General features: G+C 43.1%; 1 protein-coding gene across 1 annotated transcript in view; it reads left to right on the top strand.

Annotated features, from left to right (window-relative positions):
- LOC126267870 (hemicentin-2-like) overlaps positions 1-13,407 on the top strand; it is a 778,179-nt gene that overhangs the window by 752,702 nt on the left and 12,070 nt on the right. Inside the window, exons 12-13 of the mRNA XM_049973180.1 lie at positions 9,050-9,373; positions 12,562-12,656. Coding sequence (XP_049829137.1) covers positions 9,050-9,373; positions 12,562-12,656 — 419 coding nt within the window. The remainder of the gene's footprint in view (positions 1-9,049; positions 9,374-12,561; positions 12,657-13,407) is intronic.

Genomic DNA, 13,407 nt, shown 5'->3' with positions numbered 1-13,407 from the left:
AAGAGAATTAAACAATCAAAATATTGATCCATGGAGAAAACTGTCCTTTAAGGTTGAGACAAATGAAAGAACGACAGAAACAGTCGTAAAAGTGTAAGACTTTTAAAGTTACAAAATGTCTTAACTCCCTCTTTCTTCGTGGGAACAGAACAGTCGAAAAGTACTAATTTGCAGAACACACGTAGCCCAAGCTGCGTGAAATTACGGCTGACCCTTCCAATACGTTTGTTGCTTACGTTCAAACATCAAGGTGCTGGTCTGAATTGGCCAGTAGCACTGAACGCAGACCGTGGTGGGAAAACAAAATTTAATGCTCAGGTAGGCCTGCCTGTAGTGCCGAAAAACTCTTAGTTAAAACAATAATTGTTCAGTACCAGGTTCGTTAGGAATGGGTACGCTTCAGGAAAGTCACTTAAAGTAAGCTACAAATAATGTAAATAAACCAGCTTTAAAAATTTATTCCCTGGCTTTAATCATTACTGTGGCAATAATTCATTAACAACATTTATGGCCGAATTAAGAGAAACTGTATCAATTATGGTGGGCCTAAGTACAGACTGCACCTTCAGTCAGCTGTTAATGACACCTATTAACAGATAATATACTTAACAATTGTGCACTTTAAAAATTTGTTGCCTTAGCGACACAATAAACCGATGAGGGCTCTTCCATGTACACTACTGGCCATTGAAATTGCTGCACCAAGAAAAAATGCAGATGATAAACGGGTACTCATTGGACAAATATACTATACTAGAACTGACATGTGATTACACTTTCAAGCAATTTGGGTGCATAGATCCTGAGAAATCAGTACCCAGAACAACCACCTCTGGCCGTAATAACGGCCTTGATATGCCTGGGCATTGACTCAAACGGAGCTTGGCTGCCCATGCAGCTTCAACACGATACCACAGTTCATCAAGAGTAGTGACTGGCGTATTGTGACGAGCCAGTTGCTTGGCCACCATTAATTACACGTTTTTAGTTGGTGTGAGATATGGAGAATGTGCTGGCCAGGGCAGCAGCCGAACAATTTCTGTATCCAGAAAGGTCCGTACAGCACCCGCAACATACGGTCGTGCATTATCCTGCTGAAATGTAGGGTTTCGCAGGGATGGAATGAAGGGCAGATCCAGGGGTCGTAATACATCTGAAATGTAGCGTCCACGGTTCAAAGTGCCGTCAATGCGAACAAAAGGTGACCCAGACGTGTAACCAATGGCAGCCCCACACCATCAAACCGGGTGATACACCAGTATGGCGATGAGGAACACACGCTTCCAATGCGCGTTTACCGCGATGTCGCAAAACACGGATGCGACCATAATGGTGCTGTAAACAGAACCTGGATTGTTCCGAAAACATGACGTTCTGCCATTCGTGCACCCAGGTTCCTTGTTGAGTACATCATCGCAGGCGCTCCTGTCTGTGATACAGCGTCAAGGGTAACCGCAGCCATGGTCTCCGAGCTGATAGTCCATGCTGCTGCAAACGTCGTCCAACTGTTCGTGCAGATGGTTGTTGTCTTGCAGACATCCCCATCTGTATACACAGGGACCGAGACGTGGTTGCACGATCCGTTACAGCCATGCGGATAAGATGCCTGTCATCTCGACTGCTAGTGATACGAGGCCGTTGGGATCCAGCACGGCGTTCCGTATTATCATCCTGAACCCACCGATTCCATATTCTGCTAATAGTAATTGGATCTCGACCAACGCGAGCAGCGATGTAGCGATACGATAAACCGCAGTCGCGATGTGCTATAATCCGACCTTTACCAAAGTGGGAAACTTGATGGTACGTATTTTTCCTCCTCACAACGTTTCACCAGGCAACGCCGGTCAGCTGCTGTTTGTGTATGAGAAATCTGTAGGAAACTTTGCTCGATGTCAGCACGTTGTAGGTGTCGCCACCGGCGCCAACCTTGTGTGAATGCTCTGAGAAGCTAATCATTTGCATATCACAACACCTTCTTCCTGTCGGTTGAATTTCGCGTCTGTGGCACGTCATCTTCGTGGTGTAGCAATTTTAATGGTCAGTGTAATAGATGATTATGAACCATGTGAGGACTTGCTAATCAAAAGGTAGGTACTCAGACACCTCCAATAATATTAGCGCCACCATTTAGCCTTAACAGTCATCGGAGCTCGAACGTCAGATTTTAAATAAGCGGCATTTAAATAGTCAAAGCACATAGAGGCGTGCGACTTTTAATCCCAAAATTGCTGCATATGCCAAATCCTACTACCCGGCCTTACGGAGAAGCACTTCGTCTGTCTAGACATTTCACGTCCACTTTCTCACTAGCCGCCCGTGTTGGGCACAATACTCCTGGTGCCGGCGCACGATATTTAGCCGACTCGAATAGCCGCAAATCAAAGAGCGCCAGTCCTATCGAAAAAGGAATCCCTACGAGCCACCATGGCTCAATGGTAAACAGTAATCAAACCTGAACATTTTTGGAAGGTGACTACTAAGTGCCATCAAATTATGTATAAAATGCGTGTCTGACTATCAGCTGTTGTTTTTTAAATTTAAAACCCAAATACTGACCTATTCCTGCGACAGATCAGCTTCACAGACTAGTGGTAAAATAGTTTAGGCCACAACATCAAATTTTTCGTTCCTTAAATAGCAGCACGCTTTACGTATGGGGCGTGCCCACTGTTTAAGTAATGACAGGTTTTGCGTTGTGACCTAAACTGTTGTAACCGTAATACGTCAAGATGATTTGTGACGGAAGCCGATCGATATTTGGATTTTAGACAAAAAAAGCAGTTGATGGTCAAACATGCATTTTGTAAAGTAATACAACTCTCATTGAAACCTTCATTGCTAGCGCTGTAATTCCATTCCCATTTACAGCGTGTTCAAAAAGGAAAAGGAAACAAGAAAAATAAGTCAGATATAAGGGGCGATTCTTAAAGAAACCAGCCGGATGCATAGTTACAGAAACCTGTACCTGTATGTTGGAATTATTGACCCTGGCTATTGAGACACTTGTCCTACTGTGACACAAGGTGGTGAATGGCTGTCTCATAAAATTCCCGGGGCTGCGATGTTAAGCAGTTCGGCACATACAGCTGGACGTCGCCGTCCACACGAGTGCAGGAAAGGTTGTGCTAACGTTCTTCTTTGACCAAGATGGCCCTCTTCTGATTCACTTCCTGAAGCACGGGACAACAGTGAATGCCAAGCGCTACTCGCAAACTTTCACCACCCTTCGCCAAGCGATCAAATCTACCAGGGAATCTCACCAGTGGTGTCATTCTGTTGCACGACATTGCAAAGCCTCATACAGCCAACACAGACATGGTACACATGCAGAAATTAAAATGGGAGGTTCTCGGCCATCCTCCATACAGTTCGGACCTCTCTCCCTATGATCCCCATAAGAAGGCTCTGAGGGGCAAACAATTCACCTCGGATGACGACGTCCAACTGTACGTGCTGAACTGGTTAACATCGCAGCCCCGGGAATTGTATGAGACAGCCATTCACCACCTTGTGTCGTAGGGGGACAAGTGTCTCAACAGCCAGGGTCAAAACTTTTAACATACAGGTACCGGTTTCTGTAATATTGCCTCCACCTCTTTTCTTTCTGAACGCTCCTTACAGACATGGATCCGGAAACGCATACTTTTCGATTTAAATATGTGTCTGCAAGACGCTTGTTCGCAAATATTAGCACAGTCGTTCCATTGGTGCTACGTTAAATGTGTCGGCAGGATATTATGATGTCTTACAAACGATACTGTGTCTACCATCAGGTGGTCTGCAGACAGTTGCGTGCTTCGAGTCATGTTGCAGGCTACGTTAATTTCTGACGTGTTTGTGTGCCTTATTGTACAGTACTGTGAATCCTTGGAACGTGTCGTGGTGTTTTACCTTCTTGCAAATGCACTCTCACTTACTTGTTTATTGTTTTTGTGCTGTTTGTATTCTCTCTTCGACCACTTGCTGGCAGCGGGAGACAGGTGAAATGGCGGATATGGTATTCTACGGTGTAGCAAATGGACCTAGCCTGAGAGTCCGTGCCGGGAACCGCGGGACTGCCACGGTCGCAGGTTCGAATCCTGCCGCGGGCATGGATGTGTGTGATGTCCTTAGGTTAGTTAGGTTTAAGTTGTTTCGAAGTTCAAGGGGACTGATGACCTGAGATGTTAAGTCCCATAGTGCTCAGAGCCATTTGAACCATTTTTTTGAGAGTCCGTGCGCTCTACGATGGAAAATATCGTCAGCGCAGAGTGCCCTCTGGTAAGCTGTTCGTCATACTTTACCAGCTTCTAAGAGATGCAAGTAGCCGGGCACCTCGGAATACTGACCGTGGAAAGCCCTGTACAGTCAGCGCACCTGACCTGGAGGAGAGTGTGCTGCGTTAAGTGGAGTAAACCCCTGGGGCCCGTGTGCGACAATTAGAAGCAGCAGAAGGCGTGTGTCGGTCTTATCTGGAGGGTACTTCATGAGTATGTGCTGTATCCATGACATCTGTAGCGCTAACAGGTCCTAAGGCCACTCTATCATCATATAAGACGGCGGTTCTATCAATATCTGTTGCAGAATTTTGCTGCGGACCACTGCACACATCCAAGATTGTATTTACCGATGAGGAAGGGTTCACAAGAGATATGGTGTTGGGTGTTGTAAATTTCCATAACAGGCATGTAAGGGGCAGATGTAAATCCCCAAGTAATCCAGGAAACAGGGCATCAACTTAAGGTCAACCGTCCTTGGCTTTAGTTTAATAGTGCTATACGTGCTACCAGAAAGGTTCACTTGGGCGCATTAGCTGGAATGTCTCAGTAACGTGTTGTCTAACTTGCTGTGTGCTGTGCCACTGCACCAACAAGTACAAATGTGGCTCACCAACACACTTTCGTCACAATGTGCGCGAACATCTGACGCAGACATTTCAGGACTGCTATATTGGTCGGGCGCCCTCACACCTTTCCCTGCTCGTTCCCCAGTCCTCAATCCCCTAGATTTTTCGCTGTGAGGACACGTGAAGGAATTGGTCTACGCCACGCTAATCAACGATGAGCGGGCACTGCAGGATCGCGTCTTCAATGCGTGCCAATAGGTGCAACAACAACCGGGTATACATCAAAGGTTGAGTCATTCCTTACGCCGGAGGGCAGCGAGGTGCTTCTTGGATGGACGCAACGGTGAACACGTCCTGTAAACATGTGTGTATCTCAGAAAGTATGCATTTCCGGACCCATTTTTCTTGTTTCGATAAGTAGTACCAAATCTCAAAAAATTCGATATTTTTTTGAACACCCTGTATATTAGACACACTTAGAGGGCACTCCATAGTTGACTGCGTTCCTTACATTATCGGCAATAACTTGACTCCTAAGCGGTATCTGGAGCGATGCCGTCAATATGAAACAAAGAGAAACTACGTTAGCAGAAAGCGGTTAATCACATTTCCCCAAACTAACACTTGTCTAGTGCCGACACTGACACACTATGTTCTTCGTTAGCCTGGCAGAAACCACCAACGGTGCTACAGGAGCGACAGTCTACACACGAAACAACACAGAGCCCGCGGCGTGCGGCGAGTTACACAGTGGCTCCGCCTACTTTCTGCGCAATATAGTACTCGCTCCCCGGTTTCTCTCTCCCTCGACGCCAGTGAGCTCGGCCTTTTAAACTTAGCCGCCTTACAATTCCTCTAGTAATAAAAGCTTCAATTTAGCGAGAGATATCGAACAAAGATAACCACACAACCAAGGTCGACTGCGCCACGGCTCGGTAATTACTGTACACATTTGGATACATTGTTTTATACACCGTATTTAGTATTTGTTCTCAGGGTACAATTGATGCTGTCCCGCCATTCATATCTATGTTTTATTAAATACTTGAACTCTAACACCTCACGAATCCCGCTTATTAATCAGAGCCTTTATCACAAACAATTAACACAGAGTTCCAATTACAATGCTTCAATCGATTACTTGATATTTTTCTTCAATAAATAACCACCAGTCTATTTTTTCTACTATGGATTGCATGTATGCTCGTATTTTTTTCCCTCTGAAGTATCAACATCTAACCTCTGAGTTCAGAAATGCCTACAAAACCACCAGAGATGAAAAACTCCAACGTACTGACATGTAAAGAAACTCAAATTGTAATGATGCGAGTTCGTCCAAGTGACCCGTGCGCCCAAAAAAATGCACAGAAATGCCTCATTGTTGCAGTTTTCTCGCACTCACTATTCACTAATATGTATCGGGCTGATAATGCCGTCTTACTCATTTCTAGCTGAGTACCCATGTATCCCACTGTTGGCTCGTCTGATATTAAATGAAAAGAAATGATACTCAATACTGGACAGGGTCTCAAACAGCCTGCCATTACTGATTTACGATTTACTTTTAGCAGTCACAAGTTCAATAAAGGACAATTGGAAATTATTTGGTTGGGGGGGGGGGGGGGGGGAGAGGTCAAAATCTCACACACGGTGAACATGAGAGGGTTACGAGGTGTGACCATGTGTCTCACAGCAGTCCCACGTCCCTCTTGACTACATTGCAGTTTCACTCACGGTATGGTGCACGTGGTGCAATTCAATAATTTTGGTGTACAACATTTTAGTTATACTTCCTGTTTACTAGACAACGATTTCAAGCTATCAATACTACAGAAAGTATTATGTTAACAATACTACAGCTTACACTCTCTCGTCAGTATCCTTACTATTTCACTAACGATCATGCCATTCAGTATATGGCGCTCGAAAATTACAAAAGTTTAACTGAAACGTCGTTAAACGGCAATTATTGTTTGTCCTTGGGCACCCACAACTTTTAAATATTCAAGCAAATCACATGCGACGTAGCTTTCTTAACGACTTTGTCTTACCTTTATTTTTTCTGACTTTAGCAAGTGATATTCTTATTCTTATTGCACTTCTACTTCAAACATTCCATTGGCATTTGTCTCACTTTTAATATTCACTATTGGAAATATAATAGAAAGTGAGGAAGTTCGGGGTGGTAAGGTGCCAGTCCACCAAAAACATGAGAGTTTACTCAGGAAAGATGAATTTATTTAAGGATGTTACGAGCTTTGACAACTCAGATGAGAGCAAAAATATCAGAAGTTAGAATTTCGTTTTTACAATTTGAACAATTTTAAACTGAGGTTTGACATCGCAACATACTGTAGAGTTTCCGTCTCAAAATGAAATCAGTAACGCACACAGTAGTTCAAGAAGTATTAGAGAAGACAAAGAGAAATTTCCCGTAAAAATATTCCGAATAATATTCATCAAGCATCACGGAACATTTATTAACATAGTAATTAACAACTGCAAACACAGCAGATCAAAATAGGCAATAATCAACTACGAAACAATGCGGTATCTACCGTCTGTGTAAATCAAAGACATATTGCTTGAAATTTCATGAACAGGTAACGCTTGTCTCATTGAAACAGACATACATGGCGTTAATTAGAATGAAAATCTCAGCCATAAGAGTATGTAGCAATGTACATTGTGTTAACTGGTGCTAGTTCAATAAAATAATGAAAAAAATTAATCAATAATTAAAACGGTAGGTAGTTAAATTGCACTTCCATTAATCGTGAGTAGCAGACAAATTGCAAAACCCAATCCAAATAATGTCCATAAATCACTAAAAAGACTCAAACCCAACAGACAGAATAAGTGGGCATAAATAGTTTTAACAGAGCAAGTGAGGCAGTTGGAAACCAGTACACTCTTTAAATCAAGTCGTGGTTATCGGAAAGTAAAACGATATAACACACGTAGTATACCTAACCCAGGAGCACAGCGGATGTCTCGAAATAAACGTCTGTGCAGTTTACACTCTTAAATTGCTGACTTGCTTAAGAGATGGCGACGACGGCTCAATGATTACACTTTTACCTTGGATTTTATAGACATAAGTAGCAGAAAAAGTTCTGAGGCGTCTTCGGCCAACTCTGGTTGATGTGCTTCTCGAGTCCTTAACCCTTTCATTCCCAGTGTTCTCTGCCTTGAATCATCATTTTATTGATTTTTTTAAAAGTACTAGTAGAGGTTATAAGATGTGTTTATTTTGTAATGATCATACTGAGGAGATCATTAACGCTAAATTGTGTATATCTAATGTTATTGTGACTTTACATTTGTGTTTGCACTACTGCTGATATTAGTGGTTTCGAAATGTTACCACTGGAGCAATATGTACTTTTGACATTAAACTTTAGGGTCATTTTTTGTTATTCACGATTATAATATACTTTAGGCATTATGATTCACAACTGAATTAAGACGGTGCAGGCACTATACACTTTGTTACTGCAATAGACGCAAAAGTCAAGGGGCAAAAAGTCAAGAGATACCAAATAAAAACTAAAACAAAGTCGTTAAACATAATCAGAGATGCTGCTACATGGACTCTTACATAGGTGCAAAAAATGTCAACGTTTTGGAGTACATGTTGGATTGCTTTGGACGCACAAAGTTCATGGTAGTTTCGAGATGTGGGATTATGTCAGCGCGGGCGAAATTTCTTTCAAATGTATCTTGTCAGCCGGTGGGTGGTCGAGAATTGTGTGTCACATTAGTTCCAAAGTCAAACAACAACATAAAAAAATTTGACTGTTTGCTTTTTGGCATTTTTTTTGTATTCGTTGCTTTTTATGTCAAAAAAGAAAATTATATAATTGTCAATAGAAACGCCTAACTCTAAAGAAATTGCCACAAAATCACCACGGATCTCACATCAGTATGTGTATAATTAAATAATTTTATATGTCTTATCGACCAATGTAGATGCGTAAGAGGAATAGACGAAAAATATCTGATACTGAAGAACAAATTTCAGTTTGCAAAAACAGGTGTTGTCTTATCTTTGTAAACTGAAGCTACTACGAGCGTCAGAGGAAAAAGGCAGGAAACATTAACAAAAAACGTCAACATTTCCTGATGTGTGTGTCTGGCGGACAGAGCCTTGAGCCATTTATTTACGAGTGGGTGGACGAGGCTGCGCCCTTGAACTGGTGAACCCGCTCGCTGCCGCAGAGAGCGCGGGCGGCGGCTCGTCGCTGATGGCGGTGTGGCTGGTGCTGGCCGTGCTTGCCTCCATGGTCGTGATGGGCGTCGGCATCGCGCTCGTGACGCGGCTGCTGTGCCGCTCGCAGCGCCACGACCACCCGCCGGCGCTGGGTCCGCGTGGCGACAACGGGGGCGGCGGCGCGGGAGCGGGAGCGGTGGTGGCGCTGCCGGGCGCGCGGCCGCGCTGCGTCGACAAGGCGGTGGGCGGCGCGCCGCCCGCGGGGGCGGCCAAGCTCATAGACCCCGGGGGGGCGGACGACCCCGACATCATCTCGCACGCCGCCTACCCAGGTATACACGTAAAATGTTCGAGTATAGTGACTTATCTGGAGACTAGAAATCTACTCTGTAGGAATCAGCATGGGTTTCGAAAGAGACGGTCGTGTGAAACCCAGCTCGCGCTATTCGTCCACGAGACTCAGGGGGCCATAGACACGGGTTCACAGGTAGATGCCGTGTTTCTTGACTTCCGCAACGCTTTCGATACAGTTCCCCACAGTCGTTTAATGAACAAAGTAAGAGCATATGCACTATCAGACCAATTGTACGATTGGATGGAAGAGTTCCTAGATAACAGAACGCAGAATGTCATTCTCAGTGGAGAGAAGTCTTCCGAAGTAAGAGTGATTTCAGGTGTGCCACAGGGGAGTCATAGGACCGTTGCTATTCACAATATACATAAATGACCTTGTGGATGACATCGGAAGTTCACTAATGTTTTTGCATATGATGCTGTGGTGTATCGAGAGGTTCTAACAATGGAAAATTGTACTGAATTTCAGGAGGATCTGCAGCGAATTGACGCAGGGAATGGCAATTCAATCTCAATGTAGAGAAGGGTAATGTGCTGCGAATACATAGAAAGATAGATCCCTTATCATTTAGCTACAAAATAGCAGTTCAGCAACTGGAAGCAGTTAATTCCATAAATTATCTGGGAGTAGGCATTAGGAGCGATTTAAAATGGAATGATCATATTAAGTTGATTGTCGGTAAAGCAGATGCCAGACTGAGATTGATTGGAAGAATCTTAAGGAAATGCTATCCGAAAACAAAGGAAATGAGTTACAGTACACTTTTCGCCCACTGCTTGAATACTGCTCAGCAGTGTGGGATCCGTACCAGATAGGGTTGATAGAAGAGATAGAGAAGATCCACCGGAGAGCAGCGCGCTTCTTTACTGGACCATTCAGTAATCGCGAAAGCGTTACGGAGATGATAGATAAACTCCAGTGGAAGACTCTGCAGGAGAGACGCTCAGTAGCTCGGTACGGGCTTTTGTTAAAGTTTCGAGAAGGTACCTTCACCGAAGAGTCAAGCAGTATATTGCTCCCTCCTACGTATATCTCGCGAAGAGATCATGAGGATAAAATCAGAGAGATTAGAGCCCACACAGAAGCATACCGACAATGCTCCTTTCCACGAACAATACGAGACTGGAATATAAGGGAGAACCGATAGAAGTACTAAGGGTACCCTCCGCCACACACCGTCAGGTGGCTTGCGGAGTATGGATGTAGCTGTGGATAGATGTACCATCCACTCTTCTGTCTGTCTGTCTTGACGCGTTTAAGCTCCGACCATTATGTTAAAGGGTGGTTTACTATCTTTGGCCCGAAAAGAGGTTGTTCTTTGAGAATCTTCTTCTCGGGATGCGTTATAGATATCAATTTCAAATTTGGTCAAAATGTTTATTGATATTTCCTCTACAAACCGGAATTTGGTCGCCCCGAAATGTCGAAGAGCAAAGGCAGTACTGCCGTCGGAACTAAACAAAATTTCGATGTAGATATCCATGCGCGGTATGTCACAAGTCAGCGAGCTATTCTGAAATAAAAATTAAGTTGATGTTATCGAAGTATACAGTGTGTTACAAAAAGCTACGGCCAAACTTTCAGGAAACATTCCTCACACACAAAGAAAGAAAATATGTTATGTAGACATGTGTCCGGAAACGCTTACTTTCCATGTTAGAGCTCATTTTATTACTTCTCTTCGAATCACATTAATCATGGAATGGAAACACACAGCGACAGAACGTACCAGCGTGACTTCAAACACTTCGTTAAAGGAAATGTTCAAAATGTCCTCTGTTTGCGAGGATACATGCATCTACCCTCCGTCGCATGGAATCCCTTATGCGCTGATGCAGCCCTGGAGAATGGCGTATTGTATCACAGCTTTCCACAATACAAGCACGAAGAGTCTCTACATTTGGTACCGGTGTTGCGTAGAGAAGAGCTTTCAAATGCCCCCCTAAATGAAAGTCAACAGGGTTGAGGTCAGGGGAGCGTGAAGGCCATGGAATTGGTCCGCCTCTACCAATCCCTCGGTCTCCGAATCTGTTGTTGAGAAGCGTACGAACACTTCGACTGAAAAGTGCAGGAGCTCCATCGTTCATGAACCACATGTTGTGTCGTACTTGTAAAGGCACATGTTCTAGCAGCACCGGTAGAGTACCCCGTGTGAAATCATGATAACGGGCTTCATTGATGGTAGGTGAAAGAATGAAACTAAAATGAGCTCTAACATGGAAATGAAGCGTTTCCGGACACATGTCCACATAACATCTTTTCTTTATTTGTGCCTGAGGAATGTTTCCTGAAAGTTTGGCCGTACTTTTTTGTAACACCCTGTATAAGATTCTTTAGGAGTTTTACCTCGCTTGAATTATTTGTACCATAGGAAACAAAATAGCGGCCATTTGAAAGAAGTTGGGTTTTTTCATCGGTTTTTCGACTTCGTCGTCCAAATAAAAATATCTTCACTGAATTCAGTGTTAATTGATCGGTAGAACCCGCGGAGCAAGACTGTTACTTTCTCTTTTTAATAAAACAAAAAGCAAGACTTTACTATGGCTACGAGCCTACAATGCAAATAAATCTTCAACTCTTAGATTTGCAGCGTCATTTGAGGTTGCTCTCATGAAGAATACCAAAATGATAAGAGACTCCACACACAAGATAGCTATTAATCGCAACACAAAATGACTATCGTGCTAGTGCATTTTCAGAAGCAAAATTTTAGATGATTCAGCGGCTGCCTCCAAACAATCTCCAGAAATCCACAGTCTACTGGACCAGCACTGAATGACATATTACCATAAAAAGTGGCCCCACTGCCTTGGAAATGTCTCAGTAGTACTTCTGGTTACCATTACTTTTATTAATTTTAACTTTTAATAAGTTGAGTGCTTAACATTCAGAAGGTACCTTTGGTATTTAACGTTAACTATTTTCGGCCTTCTTCTGCTGTTCTAATTTCTTATCGAGTGAGTGAAAAATAAATGTCTAAATCGCTGATTATGCAAGTCTGTCTGTTTCCCACATAATTTTTCCGATCATTTCTTTTACACTTTGGTATGATGTAGACCTTTCTCTTCCTACGACAGATTTTACACACTACATTTTTATCACTACACTTCATGTTGGTTACGCACCAAATTACCTAAGAACTGTTAACAGCTGTTGATTTCACAGATTTCGGGACGCAGAGCGTCCACCTGCCGACAGTACGATCGCCTCCGCCGGTCCAACTTCAGCGACGAAGGAGCGAAGACATTTACAGGAGAACGGTGCGTATATCTGCAGCAAAAGTAAGCAGTATTCCTTAGTACTGTTCTTCCATCCGGGGACTGCATACCGTTTATTTAAAAACCCAAGATCACACCCAGTTAATACTGTTACAAATCAGTTTATTTTTTGCTCTAATAAATGTTCTACACATTAAAAAACCGACTCCTTCTGTATGTTTTGCGCATAAGTCATCTTTCTATAGCTTAATAGCTGTTCATTCCACTTGTCACGTTAAATGCAGTGTAAAAAACCAGGAAGATATAATCAACGTTTTTTAACTTATTTCCATCTCTAGGGTGCTACGTTTATCTGCAAAGTTAGATTCCTACTGTAAAAGACTTAAATAAACCAGTTTTTCCCCTTCATATTTGTCGTTTTGGGCGCATTAGTCGAATGGCTGTACACGGGTTGTTGAACGAAGTACATCTCAGAGGAATGTTATTCGCACTTGGTCTAACGATCGCTTTGAGATTCAGTATTTACAACTAAAGTAGCTAAATAACGTGTAAGTAACAAAACCGTCACTATTACCCATAATTTGTCTGTATAGTGCTATAGAACGTATATACGATCCAACTCTTTAGCCAGATTCACGATGCCAAAGGCTACCTCCACACTGCATAATACAGAAAGTGCTTTTTAAATACTAACAATCTGTGGCTCGAAACCTAGCTTACGAAGGGATTTGAAAATGGTGTAATAAAGGGAATAGGCGCAATACCTATTTTACCACTGTCGTGGGTTCAAAGT

Source organism: Schistocerca gregaria, chromosome 4 (genome assembly GCF_023897955.1).
Source record: "Schistocerca gregaria isolate iqSchGreg1 chromosome 4, iqSchGreg1.2, whole genome shotgun sequence".
Taxonomy (NCBI): domain Eukaryota; kingdom Metazoa; phylum Arthropoda; class Insecta; order Orthoptera; family Acrididae; genus Schistocerca; species Schistocerca gregaria.
Note: the sequence above shows the minus strand (reverse complement) of the source record. Positions and strands in the feature narration are given on the sequence as shown.